We start from the raw sequence: 21,406 nt of genomic DNA, 5'->3' as shown, positions 1-21,406 counted from the left end.
CAATATATCCAAATAGTATGACACTATATACAGTATTCCACATCCATAAGTCCCCTAGCCTTTGCAAACAAGCAGAGAGAAGTATCTCCTCATATTTCTTCTTTGGTGCCAACCATGGTCATTATAATTCACCAGTCAGTTTTTTTGGCTGTTCTTTCCCTTTTCATTTTTGAAGTCGTTATGTAAATTGTTTTCCTGGTTATTTTTCCTTCACTTTGCATCTTTTCATAGAAGTCTTTCCATGCTTCTCAGTATCCATGAGATTTATCATTTCTTACAGCCCTCTGACCCACTTGAAGGTGGTACATTCAAGTACCAAAATTTATTTAGACATTCCCAAATGCATGGGCATCCACTTTTGGTTTTTTCACTACATAATGCCTCATGGTGTTAGTTATCATTTGATACAGATATATTGTTTCTCTGCTTGGATTCTAGGTTCCTTGAGAGTAGAAGTCCTATCTTTTTTACCTTCATATTCAATATGGCACCTGGTACAAAGACTAGCACTTAGAGGCTTAGCAAACATCTGAAGTTAAGTCACATCAACAAATATTTATTAAGTTCTTATTATGTGCTAAGCTCTGGCGGAAGGGAATGAGTGTCTGGAAAATGTGGAAACAATAACTTTATTGATAGGGCAATACACTGAAAGGACTCAGATGCTTCCAATTATCAGGCTGAAGTTTGTAAATCTGCCCCTAATATAGAACTTGCAGGTTGTCACTATGCACACTTTCATTTACAGATATTTATTTAGTATTGTGTTCAGGATCCTGTATTGAGAGTCTTAGAGGGAAAAAAATTAGATAACAGGACTCCACCCCAGAGCAGTATACTGTCTAGCTGGGACTGTGAGACATGCAGAGAGCAACCAGACTGGAAGAAAGAATTCTTTTTCCAAAACCACTTTCCCCATTGGGATGGGCGAGGTTGGCAAAGCCCTTTTCTTACATTCCACAGTGTCCATAGAATCTGGAGATGTTTGTCTTTGGTCTAATTTTCCAAAGGCTGGGTGCATAGCAAATGCTCATTTCTAACATTGAAAGGTTTGTAATAATATGAAAAATAAAGAAATTCAAGGGAGTTCAGGGATGAAACCAAAGTAAGGAAATCAGGGACTGTAGCAGGAAACACCCACCTTCTTGGCAAGGAAGATATGCCAACTTTGGGAAGGTAAAAGTGAGTCCCACCCTTGAGAGGCAGTCAGCAGCCATAGCTTCAAAGCATAACATTAGAAAATGGGCTGGGATGAATAAACTGACACTAGTTAGGAAAAGAAATTGGATGATTTAGAAAGTCCTTCTTAGTTAAAACTTGGCTGAGATTGATGGTGAACTTTTTTTTTTCTTATGCTATACATTGGAAGACTACGTTCCTTGTAGTCCTTTATGTTAGTGAGTCAGCCTCTTCCTAGTGATAGTGTATGTCCTGGTGGGGATGAGTTTACTTTCCCTCTCTTCCTCTAGAGCTTAGCACAGTGCCTGGAACCTAGTGGGAGCTTAATAAATGTTGATATGACTTGACTTCATATGTTTGCTGAGTGTCTAAGTACAGGTGAGGAGACATACTTTATCTCTCTTCCATGACCTGCACAGCCCTCCCTCACTCAAAACAAAGTCAAGTTCAAGTCATGTCATTATTTCTCTGATGGCATGGTCTTCTTCAGCAATGAAGGGCAAACACACACACACATGTACCATTACTTAGCCAAAGGAGCTTACTATTGTGCCTTCTACTTGTTGAGTAGTACTTGTTCCCTAGTGATGTTGATTGGAATTTTGTATTGACTGAGGGTTAAAAAAAATTTGCATTGAATTAGAGAGCAATTAAATGCCTTGTTGGTTATGAATTGAGTGGCAAACTAATTCAGTTAGAATAGGGCTTCCCCGGCATTATACTGAAGCCATAATGATCTAATTGTCACCGACTGGAGCAGGGATTCTTAAACTAGAGACTGGGAACTTTTGTTTTTAATATTTTAATAACGGTATTTGCAATAGAATTTGTTGTTATTCCATTCTTTCTAACTCTTCATGGCCCCCATTTGGGGTTTTCCTAGCAAAGAAACGGGAGTGGTTTGCTATTTCCTTCTCCTGCTTATCTTACAGATGAGGAAACTGAGGCAAACCAGGTTTCAATGACTTTCCAGGATCACCCAGCTAGTAAGAATCTGAGGCCAGATTTGAACTCAGGAAGATGAGTGTTCCTGACTTCAGTCTCAGCACGCTATCCATTGCACCACCTCATTTCCCTTAATATAATTAGCTCCCTTTTAATCCTATGTATTTTATGGCATAAATTTAAACACATCATTCTGAGAAGGGTCCATTGGCTTTATCAGACTGCCAAAGGCATCCATGACACAGAAAAGATTAAGAACCCTGGGTTACTAGAGTATCACAAGGGAATACTTATATATTGTAGATTCAGTCAGCCAATGAACAAGCATTCATTAAATGCATGCTATGTGCCAGGCACTGTGCTGAGTATTGAGAACTCCAAAAAAAGGAGTGGGGAGGTATTTCCTGCCTTCAACATTCTAATGGAGGAAAACACCATGCAGATAACAAGATATACAGGGAAGAGACAAAGGCACACTGAAAGATGGAAGCATTAGCAACCATAGGTACCAGGAAAGACCTCCTACAGAAGGTGGGATTGGAGCTGAATTTTGAAGAAAGCTAGGGAAGTCAGTAGGTAGAAGTGAGTAGGGAGATCATTCTAGGCTTGGGGGCTAGCCAGTAAAAAGACATGGAATTGGGAGAGGGTGCATGACGTTTGAGGAACAGCAAGAAGGCCAATGTCACTGTATATCATAGAGTGTGTGGATGGAAGTAAAGTATAAGAAAATGGGAGAAAAGGAAGGGGCCTTGATTAGGAAGAGCTTCCAATGCCAAATGGCTCCAATTAAGTCAGGAAACTGATTATCACAAAAAGTAAACTGTTTGTACTATATTCCTCTGCAAGTATCCCAAACCAAATAAGCTTGATTATGGTTGGGCCCTAGAGTACCCAACTATATTTTGGTGAATGGACAAACTTTGTGAGGGGAAAAAAAGGTTACCTTAATTAAAAATATTCAGTTTTGTCATGAATTTTTTTTTTGTTTTTGTTCAATTGGATAAACATTAAGTATCTACTATTCCATAGTTTTGGCTTTGGTGAATTCCCAACCCTTGGAAGAACACTGGCTCTAGAGTCAGGAAGACCTGTGTTCAAATTCTGCTTCTCATGCTTTCTACCTGGGTGATCTCTATCAACCTTCCTGAACCTTGGTTCCTTTATCTACAAAATGAATGAGAGGATTCAACTAAACAGATAACCTCTGAGGTCTCTTCCAACTTTCTAAATCAAGGCTCCTATGGATCATCATCTCACCATTATGTCATGCCTTAAGTCTTACAAAGTTATCTCCTCACAAGCTTAGGCTGTACAAGTAATAATATTATTATTTTACAGATGAGGAGACTGGGGTTCATATTGGGGATCCAGCTTGCTACTTGCTTATAGTAATACAACTGGTCCTAGCACTTTGACTCTCTGTCCAATGTCATCTTCACACTATATCAGACAGGGAAAGATAGTTAAATCTTCAATACGCTTATGTTTGTAGAGTTTCTGAGAAAACAAAAGTCATTGCCTTAATCCTGAGCCCTTTTATAAATGAAATGTTGTTGGGCCATCTTTCAAACTCCATGATGCAATGAATAGTTTAGGTCAGGAAACCAGAAAATAGAGTTGAGGGCAAAACAGCCAAATGTGGCTGTTCTGCAGTTCATTTTTTCTTCTCTTTTTTCCTATCCCCAAAATATCATCATATCACTTTTGACAATTGTCTAAATGGTTTTCCTTTGGCAATTAAAGAATCCACCCCCCTCTGCCAGTTGTACAGGTCAGGTTTTTCTTGGCCACAAACCCAGTATACAATATTTTGAAAGCCAACTTGCTGGATATTTTTTGTAGCAGCCACATGCTTAACATCTCTCTCGGAGATAATCAATTTCAGCTTGGTAACTTTGCTGAACTCGAGTTTCTTCTGTCTGTTCTCCAAGAAACAGCAAAGCTTCCTGCTGCGGGTCCCCCTCCACTCCTATGATCGTTTAAGTTCATAGAACTAACTTTTTAGCAAATGAAGTCATCACCACTTTTTATAATCCTACATTCTGCTGTCAAGGATCTATCTGTAGGTCTATCTGCTTATGAATGAACAGATAAGCAGTCAGTCAGTCAACAAGCCTTTATTAAGTACTTGTGTTTTCAGATTTAGTGATACAAAGACAAACAGGAAATGGCCCTTCACTTGAAGGATTATCAAGGAAATCAATATATACATTCTATCAAGGGAGTAAATTATAGATAAATAAGTACATAGAGAATATATACAAAATGAATGCGAAGTAATTTTGGGAAACAGTGCTAGGAACTGAAGGGATCAGAAAAGGGTTCATGTAGCAGGTGGTGTGTAGCACCCACCCTCTTGAGTGTCAAAGATTCCAACTGTATCAGGAAACTACTTATAAGATAGTAAGACAGTTCTTAAGACAATCACCTCCAAGCTCCCCAAGCCAAGTATGCTTGATTATATTTGATTAAGTTTTTATGGTCTAGGGTACAAAGCTTTGTGAGAAAAAAAAGGCAACCCAAGTTCTAAATACCCAGTTTTGTCATGATACTGCTCTATTATTTTTTAACCTATCCAGTTATCTTATTTTTTTACCTTTAAATAATATTTTATTTCATTCCCTACATAAAGACAATTTAAACATTCATTTTTTAAAAAATTGAGTTCCAGATTTTCTCCCTCCCTCTCTCTTTCATCTCCCCCCTCCCTGAGGCAGAAGGAATTTGATATAGGTTATACATGTGCAGTCATGCAAAACATATTTCCATATTAGTCATGTTGTAAATGAAGACATAGACCAAAATGAAAAAAAAAACATGAAAAAATAAAGTGAAAAATATTATGGTTCGATCTGCATTCAGACTCCCATCAGTTCTTTCTCCAGATGTGGACAGTATTTTTCATCATGAGTCCTTTGGAATTGTCTTGGATCATCATATTGCTGAGAAGAGCTAAGTTATTCACAGCTGATCATTCTATAATGTTGCTATTGCTATGTACCATGTTCTCCTGGTCCTACTCACTTTGCATCAGTTTGTGTAAGTCTTTCCAGGTTTTTCTGAAATCAGCCTGCTTATCATTTCTTATAACACAATAGTATTCCATTACTATTTTCTAGCCATTCCCCAATTGATATGCACATGAAGCTAGCCTTGATAGTTGGCAGGCCAGGCTCACAGAGTATGAATGACACCTTCTCCCCTCCAAGCTCTAAAGGTCAAGGGTTCTAAGAGGTCAAATATTTTCTAATAATATCACTCATGAGCCTCTCATCTGGTGTACATCCTGATGAATATCTTGTCACTGGATCCAGATAGTTCAGGAGGAGAAAGTGAAGCTGGTGACCTTGCACAGTCCTTCCTCACTCAAAACAAGGTCAAGTGCAAGTCATGTCATCATTTCTCTGATGTCATGGTCATCTTCAAAAACGGACAAACACAACAACTCCTTGTTGATAGACAACCAGACTTAATTAGCTTTTAGAAAGAGGTATTTACTAATGTGGTATGGTAAGACCAGATGGTACAAAAACATTTCCCCAAAGGTCTGACAAACACTCTCCCACAAGTATATACAGAGTCCAGGGGAAAGTGGGCTCAAGCTTTGAGGGGCTAGCCTCACAGCTCCTGGTTATATGGAAATCCTTTTCTACCTTCATGGAGTCCTTATCAAGTTTCCCAGAAGAGTAGCTCTTTGCTAGGCCCTGAGATTTTGTACCTTTGTAGGTACCATATACTATAACTATACTTCTCTCTGCCCTACAAATGTCACATCTCCTGAAGCTGACTTTTCTTAGTGTGTCATTTAGTCCCTCGGTCATTGTTGCACCAATTTTTGTGAGAAGTCTAAATCTTTGACCTTTTCCAAAGTTCAAAAAGTCTTGGGGGGTGGGGAGCATGATCCTACTTCTAGGGTCACTTTCTCCCCTACTTCCTTACTGCCTTTTTGTATAGGCATAAATGGTCTGCCTTCTCAAGGTACTCCTAAAACTTAACATCCTTTCTCTTCAGACTCCTTTTTAGAATTAGACCCAAAGGTGTCTCTAATTCTTCTAACCAATTCCAAAACATTTTCTCTAAGTCACAATCTGATTACTTCCAAATGGCTAAAATACCTCATTTCCCCCATATTGATTAGAGACTTGCTCACTACTTGTTTATGCCTTTGATTTGGTTGATTGATGATTCTATAACCCAATAATTCTCACCTGAAAAAAGCAGAGGCACTTGGTCCCCAGTGGATAGACCTTTGGGCCTGGAGTCAGGTAGATCTAAATTCAAATCAGGCCTCAGACATTTACTAGCTATGAGATCCAGAGCAAGTCACTTAACCTGTTTGTCTCAGTTTCCTTAACTATAAAATGAGGGAATATAGTAGCACTTATCTTCCAGGGTTATTGTGAGGAACAAATGAGATATTTGTAAAAAAAAAAAAAAAAATACTTATCCCTGTGCCTGTCAGTATAAGTAGTCTCTTATCTCCTCCTTTCCCTTTCTCTTTGGCTCTAAGCATCATGTTAACTCCATCAACTACTGTTGGAGGAACAGTCTTGGTGTGTAACCCTCCTCTTACAAGAGCCTGAGCTGCAGCTAAAGGAAGCAAGCAATTCTAAAAGGTTGAGGTGAGGCAGGAGGGTATTCTTGAAATAAGAGATGGAATGACATGTGAGGAGTAGAAAGTGGCCCTTTTGACTCTACTCTAGAGTGCAGGAAAGGAAATCAAAGTATAATTAAGATTGGAAAAGTAAGGGATCAAGTAGTGAAGAGCTGTAAATGCCAAACAGAAGAGTATATTTTATCCTAGAGGCAACTGAGAACCAGAGGGTCCCACTGCATTAAAGGAAGGAGAACAGACAAGGAATCTCAGTGTCCTTGTTTGCATCAGAGTTGTAACTTACTAATAGAGCTAATCCCCATTCACTTATGGAAGACCTAGGAGGAAAACTTTTTGCAGCTAAGCATCGCAAAGGTTTGTGGATTATGTTTCTGAGTTTCATTTTACAGTTAAGAGTCACTGGGCTGCAACTCTCCTGAAAAGAAGTTTCTTCCTTTAATTAGTGTCAGACTGGAAGGAGATGTGGTGGTACACCTTGGAAATCTTTTTTCTAACTTCTCAAGAAATGTCAAACAAGGGGGCTTGCATAGAAATAGAATTGCGCTTTGCTCCACACATTTACATTTACTCAAATTTTTTGTTTAATTTTGGAAAACAGAAATTGCCCTTGTACTACTTACTCATAAGCATCTACTCTTTTGATCAAACTTCAGATTTCTGTGCCACACTGAGTCACTGGAGGGCCACACCAGTGTACATGCACTGAGGTCATCGAATTCCAAGAATACTGTTCCTCACTTTATTGGGTTGTTTGAGTGCTACTCAGGGCTGCTAAGCAGCACATCCTGCTTCAACTATGGGAAATTTCAAGAATGTTTGCTCTCTGGACTTTAAAAATATTAAGGGTTATCTATTACAAGTACTAGCCAATGCCTTACCAGTATATGGGAAGGCCATGTAGCGAAATCGATCAAGTCCTGCACTTGGAGCCGGGAAGACAACCCAGATTCACATTCCACCCCAGACACTTATTAGTTACCTGAAATTGAACAATTCACTTCTCATCTCTAGCCTCAGGTTTCCCATCCATAAATAGGGATGATCATCTCTATAGCACTTCCCTCACAGGTTGTGAAGATAAATGAGATAATATGCATAAAGGATTTCACAAACCTTAAATGCTACCAAAATTTATTATTGTGGCTATTCCTCCACTTTCCTAATCTCCCCTTTCAGAAAACAATTGAAAGATGGTCCAAATAGTTATATGCAGCAAATATGGATGATGAAGATGGAGATAATTAATGACACTGACATAGTGTTTTAAGGTTTGCAAAGCATGTTTCATACATCATTCCAGTTTTTTCTCATTTACCATTGGTTGCAATTGCAAACCCATTGAGATAAGTTGGCTCGCTCAAAGTTCCCTTTGCAAGCGGTCCCATTAATCATTCTTGGTTTTTTCCCAGCATTTCAGAATGCACAGATAGTGAGGCTGAGACAGTGATGCAGTTACGCAATGAACTGAGAGACAAGGAGATGAAGCTCACTGATATCCGTCTAGAAGCTCTCAGCTCAGCCCACCAGCTCGACCAGCTCCGAGAGGCCATGAACAGAATGCAGGTGAGAAGGGGTGGAGGGCAGCGTGCCTCATGGAATCTGCAATGACTTTCAAGATAGATGTTTCAGCAGACTGTGCTGAGTATACTGGTTTTCATGGAGTCCTTCCCTCGCTGGCCCATTCCTGAGTCTGACTGGGAAATCATTAGTGGGTATGCTTCTGAAAGAATATTTTACTTATGCTTTAGACTTTGCCCAGGTAATACCTCCATTGGGTGGGGATGAAAAAGAGAGAAGATAAGCAGTCAGCAAACATTTTAATGTATATTTAATTTTAATTTTTTTCTCATTATACATACGCAAAAATTTTAATATTTGTTTTTAAAAATTTTGTGCTCCAAATTCTCTCCCCCCATCTCCCTTCCTTGAGAAATTAAGCAATTTGATATAGGTTATACGTGTGCAGTCATGCAAAACATTTCCATTTAGCCATATTGCAAAAAGAAAATGCAGACCAAAAATAATAATAAAGTTTTAAAAGTATGCTTCATTCTGCATTCAGCTCTGAAGGTGCTTAGATGGAAGGACCAGTGGCTTAGGCTGAAAGCTTCAACTTGGATGCTTCATGGTAGTGGAAAGGTGACCATGAATTCTTAAAACCTATGTCCATAGAGAATGCATTCTCATAGGGTCAACCAGTCAGTCAATCAATAAGCACTTTATTAAGCTCTACTATGTGCCAGGCACTCTGCTAAGCACTGGAGCTACAAAGGCAGAAAGGAAACAATCACTACCCTCAAGTAGAAATAGTACCCTCAGGTAGAAATTATATATACTTAGATAGGTATATAAATCCTAAATAGGAGGGGGAGCCAATAACCACTGTGGGGTTTAGGAAGGAACTCATAGAGGAGGTAGAATTTGAAGTGAGTTTTAAGGGAAGCTTGGGATTCTAAGAAGCAGAGATGGGGAGAAGAAGGTATTCTAGGTATGGGGCACAACCAGTGCAAAAGCATGGAGGTAGGAGATAGAGCCTCATGTGTGAGAAAGAAATAAGATAAGTTTGACTGGAACAAAAACTACTTGAAGAGGAATAATGAATGAGGCTAGAATGTAGAGTGTGGGTTGTTTGTTTTTTTATCTTGGGTTAGGAAAGTGTTTGATCCTAGAACTAATGCTTCAAGTATGGGAATGAGTTGTTGTGTAAGGACCAGGCTAACTAAGTTCAGAGACAGTCATCAGATTGGTGTGGGGGAATAAATTCTGGGGCCACTGTGACTCTCAAAGACCATTTACTAAGTTATAAGGGTGTGAGCTACATCACTGGAGGAGAGTTTCCTTACCAATATACTACAGAGCCTTGAAGTATTGAAGCAAGCTTATGGGAAAGGCTCTCAAATCTCCAAAATATTAGGTGCTTAGAAAGCCATATGGCATTTTTGGTGCCACTCTTGATGTTTGCCAAGAATTTCAAGAAGTGGATGACAGCTGATGGTGCCCTAAGGCTTAATAGATAACAACGTCCCATGATACTGTCTGTCTGTCTGTCTCTGTTGGTCCTTTGTTTTTGAAGACCATGACATCAGAGAAATGATGACATGACTTGCACTTGACTTTCTTTTGAGTGAGGAAGGGCTGTGCAGGGTCACCAACCTCACTTTCTCCTCCTGAGCCATCTGGGTCCAGTGACCAGATATTCATCAGGATGACTGGAGATGACCCAGGTTGCAATGGGAGACCTCAGCCTTTTTAGGCAATGCCCATTTGCATAAAGTGGGAGGAGCAGTCTGTGGAAGTTGTTTCATCCTTTCCTGCAGATGCACAGGTTAGATGTGTCTAGCAGGAATCTCTCCTTTTGATTCTTTACAGAGTGAAATTGAGAAACTAAAAGCAGAGAATGACAGGCTCAAATCTGAGAATCATGGTGGCAACTGCAGCCGGGCACCATCCCAAGTGTCCATCTCATCTTCCCCGAGGCAGTCTTTGGGCCTCTCTCAACACAGCCTTAATCTCACTGAGTCAACCAGTCTGGGTGAGTGAAACCAGAGGGCCAGCCGGCAAGATGGGGCCTGCAGTCAGCCCAGTTGCCACAGGGAGCCCTCAGCTAAAAAGATCAGAATGAAATAAAAGGCGCAAGGCGTTGGATGTGCAAGGGCATGGGTGTATGTGAGTGTGTGAACATCTGTGTGTGTTGGCTACTGACATGAGCCCAGCCTTCAAAATGTCATCATGCTTGGCTTTCATTTTGGCCCCAAACTCTCCTAGCTACAAGCTTAGCTTCTGCCCTGTGCTCAGTTGTGTTCTGAACCATTTTAAAATGCTCACCTGCAAGATGAATGCCGTGTATGAAGAATGATGACTTGGCATTGGGGTCATAGCTTTATATGATGTTCCCGCTTTAAAAATTGATTCCAGGCTGGTGGAAAGGTCAATACTATTGATCTGTATTTTTCCTGTTCCACATACAAAGGCTCATGCTTTTTCATTTATTTAATTTATTTATTTTTCCCATGAGGCTGCTGGGATTGTTTTTTGGTTTAGCCTTTCTGTGCTCAACAAAGTGCGTGACCAGCCTTTTGATTTATTTGGTCCTCTCATTGGTTTCTGTTGGTTCATGTTCCATTTCCTCCCTTGGACCATCTGATTTATTCTGCTGCCACCCTCATGATGGTGCCAGGAATCCGGCTTCGCTGTCCGTGTGTGGCTAAAAGAGGCTGTCGGTGTTTTCCATTCGCAGACATGTTGCTGGATGACGCTGGTGAATGCTCGGCACGGAAGGAAGGAGGCAGGCATGTTAAGATAGTTGTCAGCTTGCAGGATGAAATGAAATGGAAGGAGGTTAGTTTGATCCCTTTCCCTGCTCCTATTACCTTCTGCCCTTTCCCATTCCCCCAGGTAGAAATACCTAGTTTAGTGACTTAACTGTAAACTGTATCACCTTCATGCTTTATGGGTTTTGGTTTTTTTGGTATTACTACTAACATTGTCTTTTCCTTAACCAGCCCTCCCATCCTTGCCCCCAACAATCCCAGAAACATTTCAGATTCAAAATACAGTACTTAACCAATGAAAATGAAATTAGAGCAATTACTAGGATCTATTTTGCCCAACTATATGCCATTAAAACCAACAATCTAAATGAAATGGATGAATGTTTACAAAAACATAAATTGCCCAGATTAACAAAAGATTAAGAGATGAACAGATACTTAAATAACCCTATGCTTGAAAAAGAAATTGAACAAGTCATAAATGAGCTCCCTAACCAAGTAGGGAACTTGGACACAGTTAGAACTAGCAGGAAGGGCTTTCCTTCCTTGTGAATTTTCTGCATCTAGCAAATACAAAAATATTCCCATGTTGCACTTATAAAACTATTATGATTAACTTTTCCCCATCCATCAGGCATTGAAAATAGTTTTTCTAAAGTTCACACATGGCTGAAGCACTTCAGAGTCAGCTAAGCTCTTTTGAAAAACTCATCCTTGAGTTTTTATAAAAATGAGTATAAATAATTGGACAAAAATTGTCTCAGTGTACCAGTTATATTCTAGGACCCTCGTAAATAAGACCTGGTGCATATTACAGAGGTACAGAGAGTCCTGGCAGTGATTAGAGGCCAATAATGAGTAGGGGCATGAGTTCTATCCCGTTTTCTTTTTCATGTCAATTCTGCAGCTATCCTAGCACCACTGGGCAAAATCCTGGCTTTGGGGATCATGTGGGGTGACTCTGAATTCAAGGAATACAGCTTCTCTTCTCCTATGGGGCCTTATAAAGCTATAGCTACGTTGTGGGGAAAAAGTCTCCCTTTGTATTTGATTAAACTCTTAGGTCAAATATCATGATATAGAGATTGAGAATAAAGTGATTTTCTTAAAGCGGGATTTCACAACTTTCCATCTCAGGTCTCTTTGTAGCATCGCAATATCTTGGAAATAGTACTAGATTTAGAGTCAGGCAGTCAGCAAGCAATTAATAAGTGTCTACTATGTGCCAAAACATTGGGATCACGAAAAGAGGTGGAAGATAGTCCCTACCCACAAGGAACTCCCAATCTAATGGAGGAGACAGAAGACCTGAGTTTCAGTCCTAACCCTAACACTCAGTAGCTGTATAGCTATTGATGAGGCACTTTAAATCTCAGTTTCCTTATGTGGAGAATGGGGATGAAAATAGGTGCCATTTGTGTCAGCACCTTGGCATAGTGGAATCAGGAAAACAGGGTTTAGGTCCTAGCTCTGATGCCTTCTGCCTATTTTACACTGGGTAAGTCAGCCTCTCTGGGCTTCAGTTTCTTCATCTGGAAAATTTCAACATTTGGACTAGATGATTTATGAGATCCCACTTGGCTCTAGGTCCAGGATCCTATGAAACTTGGAGAGCTATTGTGAAGAAAGCTTTTAATAAAAGTGCCCTGTGTTCAGAGTTGTCTCATCTTTCTGATCAATATAGTGTTGTAGTCTAGACAATGCAACATGCCCACATTTTTACTGCCTGCCAACCAGAATCAGGCGTTACTCAGTAGCAGAGCCTATAGTAACATTGATGGTGAGAAACATGAGTGTAGAATTGCAGATTGGGAAGGATGAGTAGGAAACATCTGGTCCAGAAATAATGTAAATGTTGCCGATAAATGCAAGGGATTGTCACACTTGGGTGAACCCTCCCCCACATATCCCTGTAGCCATGTGTTCTTTGAAACATACTATTTGAATGACATAAGATCATCCAGTAGTTTATCCAGTTTTCTTAGCTGACCACCTTCTTAATAGGTTGCTCCACTGTGTTATTTATTCCATACCCCTTGTATGTAGAGCTCTGTGGGCAGAGGTGCCAACATAGGAGATAGAGCCCTGGCCCTCTAGAATCTTAGGGTGATGGCAGAACTGATAAGAGAAGAAGATAAGAAAGAAAAAATCAAGTTTGCATAATTGATATTCACAAGTACTGAGGTAATAAGCAGATTAAAGTCAAGTCCATGAAGACTTTCTGGAGAAGTTTGGAAGGTGAGTTTAAGGGAAGACTTTGCAAGAGGGAGATGGTTAAGAGGAGGTGGGAAGGGCATTGTGGGCAGAACAAACAGCACCAAGGAAGGTCAGAGTCCAACAGACCCCAGAGAAGCCATGGTCCCTGCCCTCAATCTTCCTCTCACTAGTCAGCATCATCTCAATGGCACTGTGAACAATACTGAGATTATTTAGACCAAGGAAAGGCAGTTTCATGAGCAACGCATCTATATATAAGGAGAGTCCAGGTATTGGGGGGATTTTCTTATTTTTTTTTCCAACTAAGTGGTGGCATATTAAGTGGTTTAGATAACCTGCTGAGCCATCTCAAGATGAATAACTGGTTCTTCACTTGAATACTTTCCTTACCCTTAGGATTCCAGGCCTCATCTCTTTCTTATTGGCTGCATTGGAGTCAGTGGCAAGACGAAGTGGGATGTGCTGGATGGAGTGGTTAGACGACTCTTCAAAGTAAGTGATTTCTAAAGGTGTTCATGATCACACATGGGTGCCAGAGGTGGGAGTGAGTCCTTGGTTAGAGGCGTGGAGGGCAACATCTGATCTTGACATATCACTTCTGTTCTCTCCCTCTTCAGAGATGAAACAAAGATCAGAGTTGTGTGTCTGACAAATTTCTATCACTCAGCAAGCATTTATTAACCACCTACTGAATGCAAGAGCACTGAACATGTTTATCATAGACCTTTTGGAGATAGAGTCCATTCTCCATGATGCTGCCACATTGATATTCCTAAAACAAAGTTCTGACCATGACACTCTCCTTCTCAGGAAACTCTAGTAACTCTCTTTAAAATAAAATACAAATTCCTGTCTGGCATTTAAAGCCGTTCAACATCTGTTTCCAGTATCATTGGACGTTACTGTCCTTCACTCACTCTGTGTTCCAGTCAGTCCTGCTTACTTGCTATCCCCTCTAGCTCATATTCCATCTTTTAGCTCCCTCCTCTCCTCTGCCTCAGAGAATCCCTAGCTCCCTTCAAAGTTTAGTTTACCTGTCACCTACTACACTAAGCCCATTTCAGTTCTCCCAGTTTCTAGTTCCCCAAGCCCACTCCCTCACACACCTAAGATACAGCTTTGTATATATTTTTAATTACCTAGATACAAGTTGTTTCTCCCAATAGAATTTAAGATCTTTGAGGTAAGGAGCTATTTCTGTGTATATCCTCAACACCTAGCCCAGGGCTCAGTACATAGTAGGTGCTTAATAAATGCTTGCTCAATAAATGAAGATGAGATCTACAAATGATAGTCAGCAGTATTTAGAATACGTCCAAGTTTGTGGGCTCAGTTAGTGGTATCTGTAAGACCCAGGGCCCAGATTCAGGCTCAGCAAGTCAGCTTCATATAGAGAAAACTCTTCTTTCGTCCAAGATTACATCCCTAACTTAGGCCAGGCCATTTACAAATTATATGTTTACAAGGTTGGTCAGTTCAGATCTGCTCCCACTGCTGCGAAAATAGCTGGTTGCTGTCTTGGCCTTCCTGGTGATGGGACCCTTCATGGTTGTGCTGCTGAATATCCACTGAATCTTCACTGGATGAAGATGGGAGACAAGAGGCATGAGGAAACCACAAAACTATCCCCCAATCTCAAATGACCTACTCTGTCTTGTTCTTTTCCTGTTTACCAAAGAAGATACAACCAGGCCTAAAGGTCACAGTTTCAGCGATTCTTCATCTGAAATCTCTTACTCATTTATTCCATTTCAAGGAGATTCCCATCAAAATTGAGCTAGAGTTTTCCTTTTCAAAGTGCCAGAGGCTCCCATTTCCAGGCACCCTGATCTTTGCTGGAAGCAACCACCAATTGTCGATCCTAGGAACTTGTTTAGTCACGTTTTTGCCCAGATTCATAGGAGGAGTTTTCTAGGGAAAGAAAGTATCGTGCCAGAGCTGTCTTCTTATACATTATCCAAGTCCGCTTTCAGGGCTGGTAATGAGAGACCTTGCATGAGCTTGGAAGAAGTCCCCTAACTTTTCCATGCTCCGTTAATCCAGACTAAATGTACACAAACTTCTCCAAGGTTTTTTTTTCATCACTAACCAAATATATCATTATTTGTAGAGGCCTTCAGGGACGCTAGAAGTATCAAAAGCGTTTATAGACAGCCAGTTCATCCTCCACTCACTTCACAGTTCTGTTTCATCTCTGACTCTGTCTGAGAGAGAAGAGGAGATGGTCATAAATCACCCACTGAAACCATGAGTCACCTATGAATCTGAGCCGGGGCTTTGATCCGTCTTGATTTTTTTCTGTTTTTTTCCCCAGGAATACATTATTCATGTGGATCCAGCAAGTCAGCTGGGCCTGAATTCAGACAGTGTTCTAGGCTACAGCATTGGGGAAATCAAACGAACCAACACGCCAGAGACTCCTGAACTGCTACCCTGTGGCTATTTAGTTGGAGAGAATAACACCATCTCAGTTTCTATCAAAGGTAATTAGCCCAGATTCAGAGTTCAGTCCTCGCTTGCTAATTGTCAGTCTTGTTTTAACACTTGGCAGAATGAATTTTTCCCCCTTCACTACAGTTTTTCTTAACATGGCTTCAATCCTTGTAACTAATCCCAAGGGTTTGCGAAGGGCTACTGAAAACATTTTTAACAGAATTGTGCTTATTACTGAAATTAAATACAAAGGGCCTCATTAGTCTTGTGACTTGTAGAAGATGAGTTTTACAAGAGAACTGGCTCATCTATAAAATGGGGGCAGTAATAGAACCATGCAAGGCTGATGTTTAGAATCAAACGAGACCAAAGATATCTGGGGTCTCATAAAACAGTATAAACGTCAGCTCCTCTTCTAACAGAGAAATAAAGGCTTAACTTATATAGGAGCACCTGCCCCAAACGCTTACTTCTCTTTAAGTGCCTAGTTGGAAAATAAATATACAGTAGGTTACTTTGAATTGGAAGATAGCAATGCAAATTTATTTTAAAAATTGAAATGAAATGTCTTAGATCTATGGACATGTGTGTAGAGTTCCCTTGGCCACCTTCGTTTATCAAAATTCAGTCTTGGGAAGCAGTTTGGGTTTATTTAAAACTATAATCCCAGTTCACTTGGTACCAGCCTGTATGATATTGGAAATGGATTTGCCTTCCAGGCATGAAGAGCATACAAAAGATTTGTTCCAAAAAAGTTCATTCCGATGCAGACAATTCAGTTCAGGCATGAGGGTATCAGCTTGTCTGTCCTGAAAATGAGTGTCCTTTGTGCCTAGAGCCACTGAAAAATACTAGAATCTAAATTGTTTGCTCATCTGAAATGTCCCAGCCATTCATTTACTTTCAAGAAGACTCCTATCTATATTAAACTGAAATTTTCTTTTCTCAAACACCAGGGCCTCCTATTTCCAGCCATCTCTGAGAACCACTAGGGCACAGTATGGATTTGGACATGGGAGGCCTTAGATACTTGCTCACCAAAATAAAAAGTTCACCCCTCAGAGTCTCATTTTCCTCCTCTATAAAAATGAGGAGATAATACCTTCATTCCCTTCGTTAGGCTTGTGTAGGGAAAAAAACACTTTATAAGCCTTAAAATGCTGGGTAAATGCGAATTATTACTGTAATAATTGTTATTGCTGTCACCATCCCCACTGAAGGATCTGTCATACCTAAAGATACAGAGAACTACTATTTTTTTTATTTTCTTGAGTTCCGAGGATATAAGAGTTTTAATTTAAAAGTCATTTTTTTGCCCCCAAGTAATACAGGATCTAGGTTTCTTGCAGTGGAAAGAACTATGGCTCTGGTGTTAGAGCATGTAGGTTCAAATCCTACATTGCTTCTGATGCCTATTAACCTTGTGACCTTGGGCAAGTCACTTTACTTTGCTGGCCTCAGTTTCATCCTTTGTAAAATAGGGGAGTTGGACTGGGCAGTCTCTGAAATCCTTTTCAACTCTCCTTCCGTGACCCTAAGATCTTACCCAGCATAGATTGTTTCTGGTCACAAGTCCTGGAAAGACTTGACTTCCCTACAGCTAAGTCATTTCGGAATTATAAACTGCAGGGGCTTCCCAGTGCCTCACTGAAAAGCCATAGTTCTCCATTTCTAAATCAGGTATACCTTGCTTTACCTAGTCTCTTGTTTCCTAGAAAAGTTGTATCTCTGAAGTCTGGCTGAATCAAATCCCAATCTACTGACATCAACATTTCAAATTGTTTCTTTAGTATTTCTCATGTATTTTTAGCAATGCCTCCCATTCCTTAAGGTTAAAGTTCTTTGGCCCATTACCAGTGAAGAGGTATGAGTGGAGACCTTATGGAAGGAATGACTTTTGGATGGGGGTGTGTTCTCACTAGGGTTGTAGGAATGAAAGCCAGATTGCAAAGAATTGAGGAGAAGGTGAGTGAGAAGTAGGACTGGGTTATTCAAAGCTACCCTTTCCAAGAATTTTTCCCTGAGGGGTCATTTTAAAGCTTTCATTAAATCAATCGTCCAAGCTACTTAGGGCACTGATTATAAGATGGAATCAGAGGAACCCATAGGCAGTAGGCTGCCAAGCTAGACTTGAAACTTCAGCAAGCATTTACTGAGCACCTCTGATGTTTAAGGCATTGTGTCTAGGTTCTAAGGAGGTAGGGAAGCCTGAGGAGCTCATTCATACATGTCCCTGACTTCAAAGAGCTCACACAGTTGTAAGATGAGATGAGATAGGTACCCAACACAAAACAGAGTGATGTGAGAGAGAAAGAAATAAGAGAGAAATAAAGAAAAGTACAATGGGAGTAGAAAGAGGACTGTCACATATCTCTGACTCCCACCCACCACCCACCCTGGAATGAGTCAATAAGACAGGAATGCCCGGGGAGAAAATTTCCATAGCAGAGACTTTCAAAGCAGATGAAAGAGCAGGATCCCAGGTATAGAGCCAAGTGAACCTTTACAGAGTGGTTTGTGTCCATTTTGGCTGAACTGTGGCCTATATAGTGCAATTGTGAGTGATGAGCCTGGGAAGGAAGGTTGGGGCCAAAATCTTAGATATGCTAGGCCAAGCAGTTTGGACTTATTCTTTAGGGCAGCAATGGCGAACCAGCTGCTGGAAGGTTGGGATGGGAAGGGAAGGGGAGAAGGTTAGTGATAAGAGCTGTGCACTTAGAAGAAAACTCTAGTAGCAATATGGTAGGATGAACAGGTGAAGAGGAAGCCTGGAGACAGAGAACTAGGTAGTCCTTGCAAAAAGGAAAGAGGTCCTGAATTAGACTGAGGGGAATGAAAAGGAAATGACACATTCAGGAGACTGTTTGGGGTCTGAATTACAGGAGAATGATTGGGTTGTGGTTTTCACTGTCTGTGTGTTAGATAACCTAAGAGTAAGATGGCCATTGACACCCACCCCCCCCCAAACACACACTGCTTACCTTGTATTCTGCTTAGATGTAAATGATGTAGAAAAGGCCAAGAGAGGCTAAACCAGGGATCCCATTAAGCTAGAGGGAGATCTGTAGGACACTTAAGGGCCAATTAGAAAGTGAGTAAAGTCTTGGGAATCAGTTAATGTAGAGGAAGGAAATGAAGGAAGGGGACCAGAATCTGTAAGGTGAGTAAACTGTCTCTTCTTAATGGGGCCTCTTTGTAGGGACATAAGATGGAAACAGCAGATGCCTGTAATATAAAATAATAGTTAATAAATGCAGTCCAGAGCTCTGTAGTCCAAAGGGGAAGAGATCATTACCGATGAGGGGATACAAGAGAAGACTTCATGTAAGAAGGGATTTTTCCATGGATGCATTCTCACAAGAGTCATAGCAATAGAGAGCAGATTGCTACGAAGGATGGAGGAGGTGTGGGCATGAGAAACGGGAGACTTTGGATTGAGACAAGCTTTTCAGAGATTTGAATGGAAAGATAAGAAAGAAATGGGACAGAAACTGGATATGGGATAGAAGGCAAAGAAAGACCAGTGATGACAAGAGCAATATTAACAATAAATCTTTGACCCCAAAGCAGAGGCTGTACTCCCTAGCTTGGTTATCTGTTTATGAATGGGCAGGCAAAAGCTCACCAAAAGCAAAATCTTGAATACAACCAGTTAACAAGTGGACACTGTGCTAGAAATTGGGGGTACTAAGTGAAATGGCCAAATGACCCCTGCCTTTAAGAGGTGGGGCTTCCATTCTGTTAGTGGAGGTGTTGGGGCAGATGACACACACACACACACAAACACATACATACATACATACTATATATACATATGTACACATACATATACGTACATGTATATGTATATATACATACATATGTGTGTATACAAAGCATATTCAAATAAATACACAATGGGGCAGAGGACTTTGGCTTGGCATAGTGGATAGCATCCTTGTGAGAAATGAGCCCGACACCAAGCCCCCAACTGTGAGATATGTGCTCACCTTGAACAAAAAACAATATTTACTGAGAGATCCAGAAAGCTTTTATTAATTTCTGCATTCATTCCCCCTGAATGAATGGGTAGCTCCCAAGTAAGGCTACAGGAAGATTGCCATTTCTACTTCTCTGAGCTTCAGGTCCCTCATCTGTAAAATGGCAGTAGGAACTATAGTATCTGACACTCACCTCCAGTGTTATCTTGAGGCTCAAATAAGATAACTTGTTTGACCTTAGAGTCAGTTGTTGTTATTCAAGGGAAAATCTTACACGTTGCATTTCTCTCCCAAATATAGGCCTCTCTGAAAACAGTCTGGACTGTCTGGTCTTTGAATCTCTTATCCCCAAACCCATCCTTCAGCGTTATGTCACCCTCCTGACAGAGCACAGGCGCATCATTCTCTCTGGGCCCAGTGGCACCGGGAAAACATACCTGGCTAACCGTCTGTCTGAATACATGGTCCTCCGAGAGGGACGGAAGCTGGTAGATGGAGTCATTTCCACTTTCAATGTAGACCACAAATCTAGCAAGGTGAGTGAACCAGATTAAGGGGCCAGGCACAAGCTACTCCTGGCCCTTGCTAGATGGTTGACGATGTCCATAAAATAGTGAGTTACCTTTCCATAGCCTATGTGTCAGAGATTGGGTCACTTACTTTGTTTTCCCAGGTTCCCCTTTGTGCTTTTCCAGCCCCCAATTATAAAGAACTTGGAATGAAAAATATTGTTTCAAATGAATATATGAATGGAAAAAATGTATGAAGTACTTACTATATGCTAAACGCTAGGAATGTAGATACAAAAGCAAAGACTGTAGCTATCCTCAAGGAGTTTATATTCTACTGGGCGACAATGCCAAGGGGTTATTAGTATTGGCCAGGGAGGAAGGGCGCAAGGATGGTGACTGGAAGCATAAGGGATTGTGCTGATGTACCCTTCAAAGGAGCAATGACAGTTGATTTGATTGTGCTACCAGAACTGGAGGGGCAGGAGCAGGGACTATATGACAAGAAAGAGTCCAGGGAGTGAAGTGAAGGGTGACTGGGGTCTGAGCCTAGCGTAGTGGACCCCTGAGGCACCCATCAATGAACACCTCTGAATCCCAGCCCAGGGGAAACGTCTCCACCAGTTAGCTGAACCAGAAACGTGGACTGTTTCCAGAGAAAAATTTAATTTTCCTAGTAAATTTCATGAAGAACAAGAAACTTGTTTGGAGGGTTCTCCCAATGTACGCTAAAGCCTTTGCTGGCTAATTCTAGGATAGAATTAATCACGTGAATTTTGGCCAGACATACAGTGGTATTATTGATATAGCTTGAATTTAAAAGAGCACTCACTGAATTGGGAACCAAGGCACCTGTGTTCTAGTTCTGCCTTTGCTTCTAATGACCTGTTTGACTTTGGACATTAAATCCCTTTCTCTGAACCTCAATTTACCAATTCTACAAAATGAAGGGAGTGGACCAGTTCATCTCTACCATCTCTTTCAAGTCCAACATTCTATCAGTGTTTGCCCAACTAAAATTTAACCGTGGAATATATTTGGGGCTCTAAAGTACCCTTACTTGGGCGCTGCAAAAATACCCCATAAATCCTGCTCCTGAGGATGACTTAGAGGTGATAGAATACTCTCAGACTATACAAGTGTGAGGGTAATTTGGGAGAGAAAATTGAACCTATTTTTATAGCAAGAAATTGTTGTGTGCTTTTTATTCATATGTAATCTCAAATTTAATATTTTTGAGGAGGGAAATCATTAGCA

At 40.7% G+C, this 21,406-nt stretch overlaps 1 protein-coding gene across 6 annotated transcripts in view; it reads left to right on the top strand.

Moving 5' to 3' along the window:
- The window catches only part of NAV2 (neuron navigator 2), a 446,141-nt gene that overhangs the window by 406,325 nt on the left and 18,410 nt on the right, over positions 1-21,406 (top strand). For all 6 annotated transcript variants that reach the window (XM_072619354.1, XM_072619352.1, XM_072619351.1 and 3 more), the window contains 6 exons: positions 8,149-8,302; positions 10,109-10,271; positions 10,977-11,077; positions 13,624-13,719; positions 15,542-15,710; positions 19,941-20,176. In XM_072619354.1, coding sequence (XP_072475455.1) covers positions 8,149-8,302; positions 10,109-10,271; positions 10,977-11,077; positions 13,624-13,719; positions 15,542-15,710; positions 19,941-20,176 — 919 coding nt within the window. The remainder of the gene's footprint in view (positions 1-8,148; positions 8,303-10,108; positions 10,272-10,976; positions 11,078-13,623; positions 13,720-15,541; positions 15,711-19,940; positions 20,177-21,406) is intronic.

This window comes from Notamacropus eugenii, chromosome 6, assembly GCF_028372415.1.
Source record: "Notamacropus eugenii isolate mMacEug1 chromosome 6, mMacEug1.pri_v2, whole genome shotgun sequence".
NCBI lineage: Eukaryota > Metazoa > Chordata > Mammalia > Diprotodontia > Macropodidae > Notamacropus > Notamacropus eugenii.
Note: the sequence above shows the minus strand (reverse complement) of the source record. Positions and strands in the feature narration are given on the sequence as shown.